This window comes from Microtus ochrogaster, chromosome 1, assembly GCF_000317375.1.
Source record: "Microtus ochrogaster isolate Prairie Vole_2 chromosome 1, MicOch1.0, whole genome shotgun sequence".
NCBI classification, from domain to species: Eukaryota; Metazoa; Chordata; class Mammalia; order Rodentia; family Cricetidae; genus Microtus; species Microtus ochrogaster.
In genome coordinates this window covers 50,857,717-50,877,474 of record NC_022009.1, presented here as the reverse complement: position 1 = coordinate 50,877,474, position 19,758 = coordinate 50,857,717, and the positions used below count along the sequence as shown (strand labels likewise).

The following is a 19,758-nucleotide window of genomic DNA, read 5'->3' as shown; positions in this document are numbered from 1 at the left end:
ATTTAAAACTTAGTAACAGACACTTAAGGTTGCAGAAATATTGGTCATTCAATCTATGTCCCTAGGTCCCCTCAAGGAGACTAGCTCCAGGATGCCTAATCTGCAACCGTTTAGTCCTGTACATAAAGCAACACAGCATCAATCCATGCTTCCCATAAAAGGGTTACATGAGTATCTGTTCTACTACATTGTTTACTGACTGACTAAAGACGTGAAATTAAATCTGCACATGTTCCATATGGTGTCACAGATGAAGACAATGAAAAGATCAATGACCTGCCCAAAGTCACAAAGCTACCACGTTGGAGAGGTAGAGTCAACTGAAAGACTACTGGGAACAAGGCACGCATGACATAATCCTGAACACCACATAAGGACACATTATGTAATGTTTCAAGAGTGACTAAAAAGAATGAAGGGATCTGTGGATCTGTGCTTCTTGGGACATAGGCAAAATGGGTATTCCTCCATAGACTGGCCCTACTGGCAAGTTACAGGTTAGCTACAAGGCACACAGGTTAGCAATGACTGTACACCACAGCAATACGTACATATAGTTCTTCAAACTGCTTCTGAATTTCACTGTCCATTTCAGTGGCAATGAAGTTTGGATCTCTAACAGGAAACGCTTCAACAAACAACAAGGCAGCATTTGATCGAACTTCAGAATTTCTGGCCTATAAAAAAGGAGTATTTTTAGAAGTTGAGAGTTCAGTGCTCCCAAATTAATACTTGCACAATTTCAGTAGAGATTCATTTTCAAATTAAAGAAAGTTTAGGGGGGCTGGTAAGATGGCTCAGAGGACAAGGACATGTGCCCCTGAATTTGACAGCCTAAGTTCAATCCTAGGAACACATAGTATAGAGAAGTGACTCCTGCAGGCTGTACTCTTAGTCTCCACATAAGCACCCTACCACCTATAAATAGATACGTTGTGACCAATATATAAATGTGTGTGTGTGTCCAGATAATTTTAACCTTTAAATTGGAAAACTAGGCTGTGGGTACAACTTAGTGGAAAAGTACACACTTAGTATGTATGGAGCCCTGGGCTCTACTCTTGGCATCACTAAAGTAAATGGCCAAACTTTGAAAAGTCATCCTTAAGTTAAGCCAAGCTCTCAGTTCAATGCCAACAGATATTAAAGATTAGCTTCTCGTTGCATTGATTAAACTTTGCAATTTTCAGCCTAAGTAAAAGAAAGAAAAAAAAAACAGAAGAGTGCCTGTATCCTTAAGAGACGGTTACTGCCTTCTAGTCTTACCAGACTTCTGTTTGTGTAGAACGAGGTGCTCATGAAAACACTCACAGAATGTCTTTGCTGCTGCCCTCATCTCAGGCATGAGAACATACGGCAGGTGGCACAGCTGCTACTCTAGCCAGACTCACTGATGTCTGTGCACACCCCAGGCACCCATTTACTCAGTACTGACCTGATCCACCTTTGTAGTTAAGTGGGCCAAAGAAATGCTCTTCATAAAGGTTAAAAACTGAGAGCCAGGAATGGTGATACACACCTACATGGGGCTGAGACAGGAGGATCACTTGAGCCCAGGTGGCTAAGATGGGCAACACAGTGCAAAAACATAAGAAATTTCATTCTGCAATGCCATAAAGCACCTTCTCCCGTCTTATTTTCACTGCCTTGGTAGGTTACTGAATTAGCACAGGCTCAATTTGAAGCACATGTCACACTGGGAAACACTACACATTACCTTCAGTCCTCTCCACAGGATGGGCTTATATAACCTATACAGCATCTCTTCCACTCCCTGACGGACTTTCTGTTGATGAAAGTAACTCAGCACCTAAAGGGAAAGAATGAGAGACAAAGCAGAAGCTATGGAGTTCTTTATAAAGCATTTAAGTCAGCTGCGGTGCTGTACCCTCAGGTGGCTGAGAGAGAATGGTGAGTTTGAAGTCATCAGCCTGGGCTACAAGAGTCTACTTCAAAATAAACAAAAATCTCCAGAAAAAGAAGGAAAGGTTATTCTGCCCATCCCACCATTGTGACACTTGCAATATTCTCTGGCAAGACCTACAACAGAGACAAGACAAATTACAAGTAGAAAATCATGGCCAAAGAAATAATTAACGGCCCTGAATTGTAATACCATCTAGGTTCTAATGTCTACCATCCAGTGATACATGGATCACTAATTGAGAGACAGACAGAAGAAACCTGAGCCCACCATCTCTAGGCCACTCAGGATAACTCAGCAAGACCTCATCTCAAAAAACAAATAAATATAAAAATTAAATTCCTTTTTTTTTTTTTTTTAAGTTTTTCAAGACAGGATTTCTGTGTAGCCTTGGCCATCCTGGAACTCACTTTGTAGACCAGGCTAGCTTCAAACTCACGGAGATCTGCTTGCCTCTGCCTCTCAAGTGCTCAGATTAAAGGTGTGTACCACCACCACTCCACCAAAAATTAAATTCTTACTAGCCTATCAACAGCCACATAACCTCCATGGAGCTCTAATTTTAAGTATAAAATGGAAAAGGGGCGCATGAACAGGACTTTGCCTGATTTTTCGACTCAAATACTCATTCACCCACTATTGGCTCTGATGCCCACCAGGGATAGGTACCAGCTACCTTAAGACTGCGTACTGAACAGGCTTCTACACAACACTCTTTTTAGCACAAGCTTAACTGAGATACCACGTTCCTCCCAAAACTTATGATTATAATCAGAAACAGACCATCTTCTTCTTCTTCAATAGGCAGACTGCACAGGCTCTTGAATCTAGAAACAATCAATTTTGCTTTATTACTGGAATCCATTCCTTCAGAAAATCTATTCATGAAAACCTTCAGTGAACAACAGCATGATCATGGTTTTCTAATGGTGAGCTTCATTGTCTTTTTAAATTTTTGAAAATGTCTCATATTACACTTCTCAGGCTAGTTTCCAAGTCATGATCCTCCTGATCAATGGAATTACAGACAGTAACACATCTGTTTATTTTTGTAAGTCTCATTGGTATAGTTTTCTTTTTGAGTACAATATCATCATGTTTTGGAATGGATGATGTTCTCACTTCACAGAAGGCTTTAAGCAGTTTAAAAGAGAAAATACAATTCACTTGCCACAAAGTTACTCTTAAAGCACACAGGCCCAGCTGGCTTACTGACACCGTACCCTTTCTTTCCTCATCACAGAGTTGGCAGCAGAAACCAAGATACCAAATATCAGATTTCTGGGAAACTCCTTTGACTGGTGGGGTGAAATTATGAATTTTTAAATTTAGCCAAAACAAATAGAAAGGTTGAAATTGGATCTTAATAACAATTCACTCACAGCTGCTGGGTCAGAGGTGCCCCACTCACCTCTCGCACTTTGCAGTGCACTGGAGATCTCCTTGGAAGGTGGATGCCATGGAACATGAAGTCCTGGATGCAGGCATTTTCAATGGTCTGAAACAATAAGAGCAATGACAAGCATATATCCCACAGGCAGTGAACACTGGCAGGCAACCTTGGGATCCTCTCCTTCAGGAGAGAAAGCCTACACTATTGTGTCAGAGTTGTTACTATATATGTCCATGCCTCTCGCTATTCCTTCAGTTTCAATACAAAGAGTACACTTAGTTGCTTCTACTGTATCTAACGGACCAGTGTCTGAGCAATGTAGCAAGGCAAGCTTCCCACAACCATTAGAAGACAGCTCTCAACAAAGTACAGAGACTAGGAAAAAGGAGTGTACATAGGCCAGACAGAGACCTCAGAACAGTCATACTGACCTGGATGAACATCACAAGCTTGAACCTGTTTCAAGAACCTCTCTAGAAATGCAGTGGAACTCCAGAGACCAAAATGAGATTTGAGACTCTCTGACAAGTGCTGGAGAAGAAGTGTGTGAGAAGCTCCTTGATAGCCCACAATGCTAATGAGCCTCAGGGTAAGACAAAGGAAAAAGCAGACCCAGAGGACTATGTGTTACCCCACACTCCAGGGCACAAGGACTCTGTGGCATTAGGGAGGGAAACAGGTATTACTATCAGTATCATCTTGGTGAGTCTCTGAATAACAGGCTGAGATAACATACTATCTGACAAATGATGAGACAGGAGCTATGCCACATGTCCCAGAAGTTACACATGTCATGAAGACAAACTGGAACTATCAGAATATGGCATTCCCTTCTACAGGTACCTCCAACACATCGATGGCACAGACATAAAGAGGAGAGCAACAAGCAAAATCACAACGGCAACTTTCAGATCCTGAGAATAGGTCAGGAGGGATGTCCGCTCACCAACAATACTTTTGGATTAAGAGTAAATTTTACTTTTTAAGAACACAGAATGAGAAAACAGACAATGGGGTAACAGACACTGACGGACTGAGAAATGCAAAGCTCCATCTTCCTAACATATACAGTAGGGTTGAAAGTATATGTCACAAACTTCTTAAAGTAACATAACTGAAAGAGGCACCCGGGGGTCCTCAACAACACCATCCATGAAAACGGAATCCAAACATAAATGCCGCTTCACACTTTCAAGTAGCCAGAAAAACACAGAAAAAAGAAACAAGTCAAATTATTTTAATATTACATGTTGTTTAGCCCAGTACACCCAACTTGTAACACATGTCCCTTTGGCTGCGACACTCCAATAGCCTAATAACCAGAGGTAAGTGGAGAGTCTAGACCCAGAGACAACAGAATAAGGAACACAAGCCCCTGGACTTCACTGAAACTGCACATCCCAGTAAGGTGACAGCTGGGGCTATGCCTGTGTCAGCCTATCACATTTCTATCAAAATCAATAATCAGCTTGATTTTCAGATGGACTAGGCACAAGTTTTAAATAGACCACCCATGGATACTTGAGTAACTAAACTATAGCAGATATTAAATAAAATGAAAATACCTTCAATATTTTCCCTGAAGCCTTTTTCCAAGCTCTGAAGTAAATTTCTGCAATGTGTACCATCAAGGACCTATTAAAAAAATGTTAATACATGTTTAAATAGTTATACTTTTACCATATAGCATACTTCAGTTACTCTCCTGCCTTAGGAAGAGGAAACAAATACAGGCTATGGCTCAGCAAATCTGCAGTATCACCTGCCTGAAGTGGAAAGATGATGGCAAGACTGGGAAAGGAAGCTGGGGTACAGACTCCTTCCGAGCCAAGGCTTCAGTGAGAATGCTACCACTGCCTGGGATGCAGTGACAGCACAGGCTCAGAATTAAATTCGAAAGTCAAAAACTTCAAAAGCAGCAGAGCTGGTAAAGGTACTTGCTGCCAAGTCCAGATGCCAGTTGGTGGGAAGAGAGAAGTAACTCTCACACCCACACCCATACCCAAAAGATAAATAAGTAATTCATTAGAAATACTAATTCTTTACATACAGAAAGAGCTGCAATAGATTCAGCTTTAGAATCACCTAAGCATAAACATTTCACAAAGACAAGAAAGCAATCTAGAATACAGCAAGAGTTTCATACTAAGACTAGAATTAAATCCCAACTCAGAGCTTATAGCTACCTGACACTAAGGAAACTGAAGCCTACCTCAGATGTAGGAAATTACTTTTTAAAATGCAGAGAGTCAACAAAGTACCTAAGTAAATGCACACAGCTGCTTGGCAGTAATGAACGCTGAATATAGGAAGTGGTAGGCTTTTCTTATTTACACCGCAGGGCTCCTCACAGCAACCACACCGGTCAGCCCACACCCAATTAGGTGGTGTACTCTATATTCAAAATGCCCCCTGAATACTAATAAAATGAACTTTGCTGTGAATAAGACAAAGCTCTAACTGTCAAATATCTGACCAAAGAACCAGCACTGCTTTCTGTTCCAGCTACTCCAGAGACGGAGGTAGCCCAGGGACTGGAGATCAACAGGGGCAGCAAACACACCATTGTGGTGAAAGAAAAGAGGGGAACTAAAAAAACTACAAGTTAAAATCTCACTACTGAAAAATAATTTACTAGAGGAAAACAACTATCTAAAAATACAGTAGTATATCATGAGATATAACTTCTAAAGCTTCTAATATTTTAATGTAAACAGGGTGGTTTATAAACAGCTACAAATAGGAAGCTGAGCAATAAGAATACTGTGTATTGAGAGGTCAGACTGGGCTACACAGCAAAGCCTTATAATACATACACACACACACACACACACACACACACACCTTTTAAAATAAGTCAAGAGACTCAAAGTCAGAACTAAACCTGTAGTACTTACTTTTGTAATCCAGACAACTGATTTTTAATGGTCTCATGGATCATTTTAATAAAGTCTATATTCCAACTGAAAAGAAAACTAAGAAATCTTCTTCCCTGTAGATGAAAAAGAGGATAAACTGGGTATGGTGGCACATACTTGTAATCCCGCCTACATGGGAGGCTGAGACAAAATATGACAAGATCAAGGTCAGCCTGGCAACACAGACATCATCTCAAATAACAAAGCTGCAACTAAATGAAACTCTTTTAATAGCATATATTGTTTAATCCATCCAAAGCCAGCTACTGATAAAGAAGCCCATGTCTATCACGTGGCATGCAAAGGGGTTGAAGTGGGAAGTGCTACAGGTGGCACGCCTAACAGCAGAGACCCATGGGTCACAGACATTCCCCATGGGAAGAGCAGCAGAGACCTAACAGCAGAGACCCATGGGTCACAGACATCCCCATGGGAAGAGCAGCAGAGACCTAACAGCAGAGACCCATGGGTCACAGACATCCCCATGGGAAGAGCAGCAGCTGCATGACTGAGCATCTGTCTTCAAGGACCTCAGATACACAGCTACACCAACCTTCACATGAGTTCATAAAACTTTCAATCTCATTATGATGGGTAGTTTATACTGTAAAACCAAAGAATGCCTGAAATCTTTGTTTGACCCCACGTTAAACTTCTTTATTCTCACCAACTTCCAAACAATCCTGGAGATGAAAGTGCAACCCTAATGCTTGTCATCTTCCCAACAGCGATGTTACCACACACATCCTGTACAGTACTGTGCTGCTGCCACCTCACTCAAGACACACCCGGAGTCTGACAGGGCACCTGCTGTTAGAGACAGACTTTCCTGGTGAAGCCAAAGAAACTGGTGCTAATCACATAAGCCCTATAGGCTAGTGACTGGAGACTTCCATGGGACCAGACTTTCTACTCAGGGTTAAAACCCTGAAGAAACCTTCTCTACTGCTCCAGGAGAAATGGCTGCAGAAACTGTTACTGTAGGACACAAGCAACCCAAACACTCTGTATTCTGGGTACACAGTTCAAACTCAATAACCACTGCATAGTGACCTCACATAACAGAACTATTTCCCAGAAACCACAATAATGTAAGATTATGTTTATTTACATTTTTTTAAAAAAAATTGGCAAGAATGGAAATTGAATCTGTGGCCTCATGTATGCTAGTCAAGATCTCTACCACTTAGTTATAGCCCCAGCTCCAAAAATATTTCATATAAAGGCATACTTACAAAATACCATTTACAGTAAGTATATACTAAATATAAAAAAAATTGTTAAGACACATTCTTTTTTTTTCATTCTACGTTCTCTAGTACATGTACAATTTACACTTAAAGCACATCTCAACTAGAATTGGCCATTTGAATTGAACTTGCTCAGTTCACTTACGGGATTGGCCCACAATGGGCAGTACAAGAAGCCAGAAGTCCCTCAATAGATTCCTTGAATGGTAGAAAAAGAAATGAAGACTACTGTGTGATGGCAATTTTTGTGTATTTGCCAATTAAACATAATTATGGGGCTGGGGGAGGCTCAGCAGTAGAGCACTTACCTAGCATGCATGAGGCTCTGGGTTCAATTCACAGCATACACACACTCTCTCCACCTTCACACTGGGTACTGTTTGGGTAACTTGACACAAGCTAGAGTCATCTGAGAGGAGGGAACCTCGATCAAGAAAATGTATTCATAAGACATGGGCATTTTCTTGAATAATGAATGATGTGAGAGGGACCAGGCCATTGTGGGTGGTGCTACTCATAGACATGTGGTCCTGAATGGTTTAAGAAAGCAGGCAGTGGAGGCAGAGGCAGCTGGATGGACTCTGTGAGTTCAAGGCCAGCCTGATCTACAAAGTGATTGCCAGAACAGCCAGGCACTCATGAGACAGAGAAACCCTGTCTGGGGAAAAGAAAGAAAGAAAGAAAGAAAGAAAGAAAGAAAGAAAGAAAGAAAGAAAGAAAGAAAGAAAGAAACAAAGAAAGAAACAAAGAAAGAAACAAAGAAAGAAAGAAACAAAGAAAGAAAGCAAGCAAGCAAGCAAGCAAGCAGGCTGAGGGGGCTTAATGGTATAAACTTTAATCCCAGCACTTAGGAGCCAGAAGCAGGAGGATCTCTATGAGTCTGAGGCTAACTTGGTCTACATAGAGGGTTCCAGGCCATCCAGAGCCCCATAGTGAGATTAAAAAAAAGAAAGAAGACATTTCAAGAACAATATTAAAATAACAATAACCTAAGCTTAAGGCCAGGATAGTCAGGGCTACAAAAGAGTTTAGAAACCCTGTCTCAAAGAATAAAAAACAACAACAAAAAGGACCACAGGCTGAGCAAACCGTGGGAAGAAATCCAGTAAACAGAATTCCGCCCTGGTCTCTGCTTTAGTTCCTGCCTCTAGATTCCTGCTTTGAGTTTCTGCCCTGACTAGAGAGTTTTAAGATGAAATAAATCCTTTCCTCCTTGAGTTGCTTTTGGACATGGTATTTTATCACAGTTAACAGAATCTCTGTGGAAGTAGAAAAGAGAGTAGTAGATCTCAACCACAGGGATGGGCTTCCTCACACTTACATATGTGTACATATGTCTGTGCACAAAGTCTGGCCCCATGGCAGTCTCCAAGGAGTAACCATCTTTTCACCATGAAATGTTCATATATTATATGTATATAATACTATATATTATACAATATGTGTGTGTAAAACACTCACCTTAATTTAAAATGTAACTGTGGTTCCTCCAGTTCTCTACAACCCACCTACTTCCATCCAATTTAATGACAGAAATAAGCCAGGGTCAGGGAAGCATGTGCCCCATCAGGGCCATCCAGTTAAACTGGTGTGGAGTTCTATTTTGGGGATGGGGTGCTTTCAAGACAGGATTTCTCTGTATAGCAGTCCTGGCTGATCTGGAACTTGCTTTGTAGACCAGGCTAGTCTTGATGTCTAAGAAGATCTGCCTGTCTGTCTCTGCTCCCCACATGCGCCACCATGTCCAGTTTAGCACACTGCTCTTAATGGCTATGCTGGCTTTTCCACAAAATAGCACAGTATAAGCGGCAGCCATGTAAACTTCAGAAAACAATCCATTAATAGCCCACCAACAAGCCAAAAACAAAAAAAAACCTACTTACCTCTTCCTTCTTGATGTAATTAACATTTATGAAGCACTCGAGCAGCATGTCTTTAATGTCTCTGTTTTCCTCCAAATCAAAACCAAAGCAGTACAAGGCCTGATGGATGCGCCACAGCCGACACACGTCTGCCCCCTGAGGATGACAGGAGGGAGTAATGCAGCAGTGTCTCAGTCTTTCTTTCTTTTATGAACAGTAAAGTTCTATTTCAAGCTAAATATATATTTTATATCATAAATAATAAAGATTATAGGATCATAAAAAAGTAGGACATAGTGACAACCTGAAAAAATTTTCAGATATGACCTCTATACATCTTTTTTTTTTTTTTTTTTTTTTTAAATTTTCGAGACAGGGTTTCTCCGTAGCTTTTTTGGTTCCTGTCCTGGAACTAGCTCTTCTAGACCAGGCTGACCTCCAACTCACAGAGATCCGCCTGCCTCTGCCTCCCGAGTACTGGGATTAAAGGTGTGCGCCACCACCGCCCGGCTTCTATACATCTTTTTAAGAAAGACCCCTAAACTGGGAAGCTACAGACCCACCCCTCACTGAGTGTCTCCTGAAGGAAGCAAACATACTGTCTTAGTCTCCAGACTTCTCCTCAGCAGCATGACAAATGCAGTCTTCCCCATGTCCTCCTTGGCAGGCAGGCCCTTTTCCCACCATTTGACACACAGATCCTGAATAGAGTTCTGGAGTTTTTGTTCAGATTCAGGTAGTGCATATAAAATACCTAAAACACAGCACAAAGATATTCTGTTATTAAGCAAATTATACCAATTCAGACTCAAAAGTGCAGAGTATTATGACCTGGCCCAAGGCCTTGCTATACAAACACTAGTTTAATTTGCCAGATAATTAACATTTATGGATTGGATTCCAATACTTAGTTTTAAAAAAAAGACTTACAAGCGTTATAAAAAAAAAAAGGGTACAAGCTGGGCAGTGGTGGCACACACCTTTAATCCCAGCACTTGAAAGGCAGAAGCAAGTGGATCTCTGTGAGTTCAAGGGCAGCCTGATCTGTTAACACAGAAAAAAGGTTCATCTTGATGTCGTGACAACACCACCACCATGAACATAGGTTCTAACCACCAGTTCACCACAATCTCAGTGTACTGGCCTCAGGTTTGAGCTCAAAGGTGGAAAACAATCAAAGCAAATACAATCAATAAAGAAAATATTGATTTTAAAAACAGAAAGGCTCAATAATTATATTGCTAGGAATATGTCCATAATTACCCACAGAAGCTAAATACCATCATACAAATATAAAGCTCCTAAAGTAACTGAAGTCAGAAAGCAACTACAATGATAGTATTCATTTTACCAGCTGTCTGGGGACTATCAATAAGCTGGTACTAAAATTCAGAGCACTTGAAAACTAATGTTTATACTGACTGGGGTAACAAGATAATCAGAGAAAAGGATACTACCAACTTGGGGTAGCAACATGGAAAGATGGTCAGAGGGAGAGTAGCTGGGAGGGCTCTAGGGAGAAAAAGCAGGGGGAAAACAATATAATTCTATTTAGATTAAAAACATACAAGCCAGGCGGTGGTGGCGCACGCCTTTAATCCCAGGCAGGCGGATCTCTGTGAGTTGGAGGCCAGCCTGGTCTAGAAGAGCTAGTTCCAGGACAGGAACCAAAAAGCTACGGAGAAACTCTGTCTTGAAAATCCAAAAATAAATAAATAAATAAACAAACAAACTAACTAACTAAAAGCCTGAGGTGGTGGCCCAGGATTTTAATCCCAGCACAAGGCAGAGGTACGCAGACTCTCTGTGAGTTTAAGGACAACCTGGCCTACAAAGCCAGTTCCAGGACAGTCAGGGTTGTTGCATAGAGAAACCCTATCTGGGAAAAAAACAAAAACAAAAAACAAACAAAAAAAATTAAATATAAAAAGAAGAAAAACTACTACTAATTTCAAGAAATCAGACGCAGCATCCTAAAAATATAAAGATAACCAAGTGACACTGAGCCTGAGAATTTGATAGGAAAATTTGTCCCAGGAAACTATACTCAAGTGAGCAAAGTACTCAAAAGATAGTTCTTTGAAATCCTTAAAACAAAACTGCTGTTATGTTTATAAAATAATTTTATGTAAATATTTTATAACCAGGTTTTTCATTAAATCAAACTAGTATACCCACTTAATAATCATAGGTATACAGGCAGTTAAAAGTTAACAAGAGCTGTGAGAATCAACGATGACTCCAGAGACCATGGTCATCCTCTAGGAAACATTCAAAGACAGGTTCCCAGGTTCCGACTGAGAAATCAGCAGTCAGATGTGCCCTCAACAGCACTTGTTTTATTAGTTCTAGGAGTCCTGAAGACCCTGCAGTGACCGCAGTCAGCAACTCAGAGCCCTCATCAGCAGAGTTAATAAAGTTTCCTCTGAGAGTCCTGAGAAAAGAGAACGTGAGTACCAAGGCATGCCTTTAAAGTTCTGTTTCAGATTGCCACACACTCGTGAAAACAGGTGACTTCTTAAAAGATGTCATGTGAGTGCCCACTACTGAACATGCCACTTACCATTTAATATAACAGCACACTCCAGGAGGGCCCCATAGTTCTCATGTTCATTTATTACAGATACAGAAGCAAGAATTACAGATGTAATTGCATGTATTATTTCTATGCTCTTTTTCTATAAATAAAACACAAGTGAGATAAAATAAGAAACACCCAACTTAAAAAAAATTGAATAGCTAATAAATTTCTAAAATGAAACCACCTCTAGCTTATTGTAAAAATCAGATTAAAATTAAATGTAAGTCAAGAGTCCTAAAAGAATCGTAACACTGTGTAGCAGAACAATAGCAGGGCTGGTCAGCATGTAAAATTACAATGAACAGAACTGGCATATAACACATTTATTTCTTAACTTGAAAGTTCAATTATTCAAATCTGGCACGATGAATGCACGCCTTTAATGCACTGAGAAGGCTGAAGCAGGTCATCTCTGAGTTCAAGGCCAGCTGGGTAAGCGTGTGAGTTCCAGGCTGGCCAGGACTACAAACAAAGATCAATAATTCAAATAAACAATCTTTTCTTAACAGACAGTAAGGAGGAACGTTTTTATTTCTAAAGACAAATACCATCTTAGGACTGGGCTCGGATTCCATTCCATCTTCACCCTGGTCTTCCACTGTCTGCCACCCATCCACCGGGCTTTCTAACAACGTTTCTGTCAGTAAGTCCTTCAGCCTTTGCCATAATTCCTCTTTCTGTTTCCTTGATAATTCGTCTAGTAACTCACTTAAACTGAAAGGTTCAGAAGAATCTTTCTGTAAAATAAATTTAAAAAAAAATACAAAATATGAAAAAGTAGTTGTATTCTTTTCATACTTGTATTAATAGAAAAGTTTAAGTATTAAATTAGTTACATGTTTAAGCATTGGTTAGTTTTCAAATCCTTTTCAAACGGGGAAAAAGAACAGGATTACCAAACAGAAAGCATCAAGTCTCTCCTCTGCCTCTTCTTCCTTAGAACTTTAAAGTTTAAAATTTCACCACCCACTTAAAAACCCCTAAAATCAATTAAAATGTCAACACCCCACCTCAGCTGTCAAGTATAGAAGTATGCTGGAGGTAACGATGGCAACAGCAACAAACAAAGGCTCAGATTCCCTTCCTTCCATGTCTTTGTCCACATCATCTGCTCCTCAGCCCTAAACAGGAGGCTCTGCCTGAGCCACTGAGTCCCTAGCACCTCTGACTTCTATTCTCACCTGGACAGACTGCCCAGGTCACTCTGACACAGTAAGAACACACACTGTCAACAAAGTGCAAAACCCAGCTGCTCTGAGACAGCCCAAGTTCAAGTACAGTAACAATATAGCCTAGAGAATTAAACCAGCATCAGTGAGGCTATATGGCAAGTTAATAACAGATCATTCATTAATAGCACAGGCATGCTACCGAGCACCAATGAATAAGTACTAAAGAAATACAGAGTTCACAAATGACAAATTTATGGTCACCATAGTAACAGACTCTGGAAAAAAGTATTCACAGATACAAAAACAAACAGAAGTGTGCCAAGGAACAGGTCATCTACAGTTATGGGTTTCCTCAGGTTGCCCACGGTTACAACAGGAAAGCAGGAAGCTACTACTGAACACCCACTTACTCACCCAATGATCCCCATGTAACAGGGCTGTCCTGAGAGGTTGACACTGCTAAGTGGCTCCTGCTGAAGAGGAGACACTAGATCTGGCTGGATTGGCTAATAGAAAAAAGAATAAAAAAGAGCCACCAACACCTTCAAACCTTCAGTACTGTGGCAAGCACAGGAAGGCAGAGATACTGTCTAGAATTCTGGGTTAAAGAGCGTTTAAGAGATGTGACAGCTACAGGCACAGCATGATGCTGAGCTGGATCCTGGAGCAGGAAAAGTGACTATAGCTCACCTACTTATGTTTCAACAATTGTCACAACATAAATAGGTACTGAAAATAATTGTTAAAGTGTCATCGTGAGGTTCTTAATGCAGTTATATACAGTGGAATTTTATTCAGTTGTACAGAAAAATGAAATTTGAAGGAAAATTGATAGATCTACAGAATACTGTGTAAGCGAAGGTGACCCAGACTCATCACAAATTGTCTGCTCTTTCTCATATGCAGATTTTAATTTTAATGCTTATATGTGTTATGTATATAAGTGGGTATGAAAGTGGGTGTAGGCTGTTAAACTCCATAAAAGACCGTGGAAGGGCAGAAAGTGGTACTGGGGGTAAGAGAGCGCACCACAAAAATACACATGTGAACTGCAAGCAGAAAGGCAGACACTGAGGGTGGGAGCATATGGGAAGCGGGCAGAGAGGGAAAAATGGAGAGGAAAATTAAAAATTAACGTGAAAATATACCATAATGAATTGCAAGTTTAAATAAAACTTTCAAAAAAAATGCAGGGCTGGGGAGACCCAAGTTTGGATGCCATGAACTCATTTAAAAGGCTGAACGTGGCAGCCTGACTCTACGACAAGAGATAAGAGGATCTCTGGAAGCTCTTGGCTAATGAGATCGTCTCCAACCAGAGATGGAAGACATCTGAAGACCTGAGACCCCGTGTGGCCTCCACATGTGTACCCCATGTTAAACAGATACACTCAAGTATACACAAGAATTCTAGATGTAGTTAGTGGTTACCAATTGCTGTATCTTTATCCTAGAATCATTGTTTGTTTCAGAACCATTTAACACAGTTGTAGGCATGTGACTGGGTGCATTTTCTAAAACAAAGATACTTTCTTAAAAATGTAATCATTAGCTCCATCCCTCCATGATCACAGCTCCCCACCTCCCTACACCCACTGCACTGCACTCCACGTACTAAAGCTCCACATGTCTGAGGCTAGTTTGTCTGTTTCTTCTCCTGTCTGCTCTCTTGGTGTTTTCCCTTCCCACACACGAATGGTAGCGACTGTGAAAGCTGGCCACTTACTTCTATCAACTCCTAATCTTTCTCAAGGAAAAGCATCATCCTTACTACAGCATTTGTGTTTCTCAGAGACTTACTGTGTGCAACTATGTTCTATTAGATTCCTGTCTTTAGTGTGTCATAGGCAAAATATTTTAGGATTGTGCTTCCAGTTCTATTTTCCCCAATAATCTCTGTGGGCTATTTGAGACAACTCAGGCTGTCCTTGAACCCATTATGTAGCCTAACAAGCTTCAATGAATGGTCCTTCTGCCTCAGTGTTCTGAGTGCTAGAACTGCTACTATGCACCAACAGTGGTTGTGAGTAATGCACATATCAGAAAACAGCGACTCACTCAGAGGGCGAGACCCCACCAACAGGCCTCAAACTGATACACATCTTTCCCTTAGGTCCTATCAGGTTAAACTACTGAAACTGCCATTACAGAAAATGACATTTCATAACACTCAATTTGATAAGACCAGGCAAGGCACAATTCTAATACAACCACATAACATAAATTTATTTAGTTTTACAAGTTTTGTGGTGATTGGTCACATTAAGTTATTAAGTGTAAACTAAAAAACACTAATAAATATTTCACTAAGATATCTGCTAGCTGCCAAGCAACACCGCTGAGACTCAGCATTAGCAGGCTGCTAGAATGAAGGGACTTCAAAAGCACACATCCTCAGTAGGTCACTAGTATACCCTTGTGTGTGTACATCTGTGCACTTGTGTCAAGATCAGAAGAGCTCACTGACTGCATAGAATGCTCCCTCTATCAAGCTCTAGGGAATCCTCCTGCCTCCACCTCCCAGTGCAGGGATTATAGCACGCCACATGGGACCTTGCATTTTACAAAGGTGCTAGAATCCAAACTCAGATCTCATGCTTAAATGGCAAGCACTTTATAACCTGACTCATCTCCCACTCTCCATTTGCCTTTTAGTGTCATTAACTTACTTCAGCATCAGCTCAGATCATTGTAATTTTAGTTCAACTATGACATACAACTTACAACCATAGCCTTCTGGGCATTAATTATGCATGAATTACACTTCTAACACAAAGCAGACACACTTCTACTACAACAGACATATACACAATTATAAATTATATCTTGGTCCTAAAACCACTATGGTATGACCTGTGAGTTTATGCCGTCATATAAGAACATGTTAAAAGATCATTCGTCTTATGAAGAAAACAATTTCATAAATGTTGCCAGGAATAAATCCACTATTAGGTTCTTCTCTAATTCTGTGCATTTTAATTGTCACTGTATAATCTTAATTACGATAGGTCAAGCAAATTGGCTCAGGGCTCCTAGCACAAAGGCCCAACTAGCACTCTGGTCCCCTCACTGTACCTGTACCACACAGCCCCATACCCTTCACCACACACCATTATATCCAAACAAATTGTGCTGTTATGTCTGCAGTTAAGGCTTCCCGCTTCCACCGCAAATCCAGCACCAGTGTTAAGCAGCACTACTGTCTCCAGCTACCTGGCTTGGTCCCTCCACCTGCTCTGCACAAGCAGGCAGACGAGCATTCCCAGAGGGGAATCTTTCTTCCCTCTTCTTCTTGTCTTCTTCCCTAGTTTCCCCTCTATTCTATGGTTCCTCTCCTGTCTACATGCTGGCTACTCTCCGCATAGTGGACAAACTCTGAACTTCCTAAAATTGCAAAGAGGGTTTCTGCAGTCATTTGGACGAAAGGTGTCCCCCATAGGCATGGGTATTTGAACATTTGGTCCCCAGTTGGTGGCACTGTTTGGGAAGGTTTAAGTGATACAGCTTTGATGGAGGAAATATATATCACTAAGGTCAGACTTTGAGATTACATATCCTGACCCCACTTCTAGTTTGCTTGGACAAGCTTGTAGTTGTGGCTGTAAGCTCTCAGCTCGCTGCTCCTGCTGGCACACCTCCCCACCATGATGGACTCTTACCCTCTGGAACCACAAACTAAAACTGAGTTCATTTATATGTTGGTTTTGGTCATGGAGATCTACCACAGCAACAGAAAAGTAATACAGCTTCCCATCTCTGCTGCTTTTCCCCTGCATCTACGGCTGCACTCTGGCCCTGCCGACCCTCTTCAGGTTAAAACACAACCTGCCGGCTGGGCGGTGGTGGCGCACGGCTTTAATCCCAGCACTCGGGAGGCAGAGGCAGGCGGATCTCTGTGAGTTCGAGACCAGCCTGGTCTATAAGACCTGGTCCAGGACAGGCTCCAAAACCACAGAGAAACCCTGTCTCGAAAAACCAAAAAAAAAAAACCACACAACCTGCCTTCTCCAGTCGTCAGGGACTCAATTCAATGAGCTCTTTAGCTAATTCCTCTTTATATTCTACTTTTTTACCTCAGCCCAAAAGTGGGTCCATTTAATTCTAAAGAATTTACTTATCTTTCTAAAAATAAACACTCACCTCCCCAACCAAGAACTCAATGGGAGAACTGTATTTCACTTAGGAACATGATCTTAGAATGTTAATTTCCAGAGTCAAAATGACAGTAAAAATAAAATACAACTTACATCAAGTTGAACAAACTGCAGAAACTCCTCAACCAGTTCCTTTGAAACCGCTTGGACAAATGTCTCCCGTTTTTCCATGACAGATGAAACTGTCTCTAAGGGAGCCTGTTTTACAACCCTGGTAGGAAATACAATCAGACCAGAACTTAAACGTGCAAATTTTCCCATAAGAGTTAATTTGATATGAACATTCAAGATTGAGAAATGTGTATACATCTATATAAGATGGTCTCTAACAACATTCTGACACAAACTTATAATAATCTGAAAAAATATTTACTGACGATATCATAAACAAAATATCTATATCATTACATTGTGATAAAGAACAAGAAATCTGAACTGCCTCGGAAATCTTCTCTTTTAAATGCTGGCCTGGGAAGTACTGACTTGTGCAACAGGTTCAAGCTGAGCCCCACAGCTGAATTCTTCAGACTCCTGAAGTGCTGTTCCTCTGAGAAGATCCCAACCAACAAATCCTGTCTTGTTTTTCAAGTGAGAATGAGAACCACAACAACAGCCCTGAGGTCACCTGGGAACTTGTTAGAGAGTGCATTCAAGCCTAGCTTCAGCAGCCTCCTCTTCACCCCTACAGGATAATGAGAGCTCAAGGGACCTTGCTCATTCTCCTTCCTGAATGAGATCTCCCAGAAAAACACCTGCCCAAAACATATCATATAAACTTAACAATAGTTACAGCAAGGGATAGAACATATTTGCAATAGGACCTTAAAGTTCTTATTAAATTTAAAAATCTCCTATGCTTTACAAATACAGGAATATGGAAAATTACTGGCAGTAACTATGGAGACAGTGAATCACAGTGACAATGTATTCCTATTTTAAAGTGAATAAAAGGAGAAAATAGCCTCAGTTTGACAACTCCTCACAATAGTAAATCTTAAATACAGCCACTTCGTTCCACGATTCAAATGACTGAACTGTGAACCATAACTTTTTTTCTGATGAATAAAATGGAGAAAGGCTGAGGACCAGTTTCCTAATTCTGGTTACTGTTCTTGTTTACGCAAGTGTATTTGGCAACTTAGTCTGCAAATAATGTCTACAGCTGCTAGACTTACAAAATGCTACGCCGTTTTTTTTGTCTCTTATTAGTTCAGAGCCAAGAACCTCCCTAGATCAGTCCTAGGTGTAGTTTTGGGGTGCCCCCTGTGTCATACCAAGTACAAGTCCAGTCGTCCGCTGTGAGCGTCAGGTCCTAGTCTGAGGTCCTCTCTGGAGTTCTCTCGAGTCAGCCTCGAGTCTTTTTCTGAGAGATCTCTCTAGTCATACCCAGGTCTCCTTCCGGGGTCCTCCCTCGTCCGCACCCAGGTCCTAGTGAGCCCGGGTTCAAGGCTTAGCTCCTCCCTGGTGAGCCCCCGTCCTGGTCTAGGGTCCTTCGTAGTCTGCCCGGGTCCTGCTCGGCCCTCCCGCAGCACCTCTCCCACTCCACAAGCGTTCGAGACCGATGGCGGCCGCGGACTAGAGACCCGGACTCGTCGCGTCGCCAAGCCGCCAGACAACCCAGTCAACTCACCGCGCAGTGCTCACCTCACCAGGGACCCATCGTTTCCCGCGCTCGGACCAGATTCAAACACACCCGCGCGCCGCCCTGACGCGCCCGCCCCCCACCCCGTCACCACTTGCCGCTCTCACGAGAACGGACGCTATACGGGCCACGCCCGCGCGCGTCATCGCGGCGACCAGGCTCCGCCTCCGCTGGCCAAGCACCGCCTCCTGGCAAGACGAGCCGCAGCACCCGGAGTCTCTTGACGCGCACGCGCAAGACCATGCTCCGCCTTTGTCCCCCGCTCTCACACACACAGACCACACACACACACACACACACACACACACACACTTTTACTTGCTGTTTCTTCACACACACGTTAGAGAGCTGATGTTACTTGCTGTTTCTTGCCCGCTTCCAGACGAAAGATAGTGGAGCTGACGAGGGGAGAGAGAGGAAGAAGAGAACAGGGGAAGGAAGGAGAGGAGTACTAGGACAGAGAGAGAAAGAAACAGATGGCCGAGGAGGACGAAGGGGTGTTTTATCTAAAAAGTTGGAACAACCTGTGAGATATTTGCCCTCTCCCCTCCCCCACTAGGTTCTAGAAGACAGACGCTGGGTCATTCTCTCCCCTACAGACACAACTCCAGGTTGTAGACCAGTCTTCTATAAGATTGTCTGAAGTCACCTCTGTTCTTAAAACCTTACAGTGTGGCTAAAGAAAAAGGGCAGAGTTAAAATTGGACCTCATCGCAAATAACTATAAAACAGACTAGAGCCGGGCGGTGGTGGCACACGCCATTATTTTTTTGGTTTTTCGAGACAGGGTTTCTCTGTGGTTTTGGAGCCTGTCCTGGAACTAGCTCTTGTAGACCAGGCTGGTCTCGAACTCAGAGAGATC

General features: G+C 41.8%; 1 protein-coding gene across 2 annotated transcripts in view; it reads right to left on the bottom strand.

Moving 5' to 3' along the window:
• Ncapg2 (non-SMC condensin II complex subunit G2) overlaps positions 1-18,967 on the bottom strand; it is a 61,767-nt gene extending 42,800 nt beyond the window's left edge. The window contains exons 1-12 of one of the 2 annotated variants that reach the window (XM_013346961.2): positions 18,885-18,965; positions 17,880-18,006; positions 17,348-17,465; positions 12,477-12,665; positions 11,911-12,025; positions 9,947-10,101; positions 9,369-9,503; positions 6,215-6,309; positions 4,883-4,952; positions 3,336-3,422; positions 1,718-1,810; positions 552-677 (exon numbers count right to left, since the gene is read on the bottom strand). In XM_013346961.2, the coding sequence (XP_013202415.1) occupies positions 552-677; positions 1,718-1,810; positions 3,336-3,422; positions 4,883-4,952; positions 6,215-6,309; positions 9,369-9,503; positions 9,947-10,101; positions 11,911-12,025; positions 12,477-12,665; positions 17,348-17,425 (1,143 nt within the window). In that variant the 5' untranslated portion in view covers positions 17,426-17,465; positions 17,880-18,006; positions 18,885-18,965. Of the gene's footprint in view, positions 1-551; positions 678-1,717; positions 1,811-3,335; positions 3,423-4,882; positions 4,953-6,214; positions 6,310-9,368; positions 9,504-9,946; positions 10,102-11,910; positions 12,026-12,476; positions 12,666-17,347; positions 17,466-17,879; positions 18,007-18,884 lie in introns of both variants that reach the window. The other variant, XM_026782275.1, reaches the window with a different exon arrangement.
• Between the last annotated feature and the right edge of the window lie 791 nt (positions 18,968-19,758).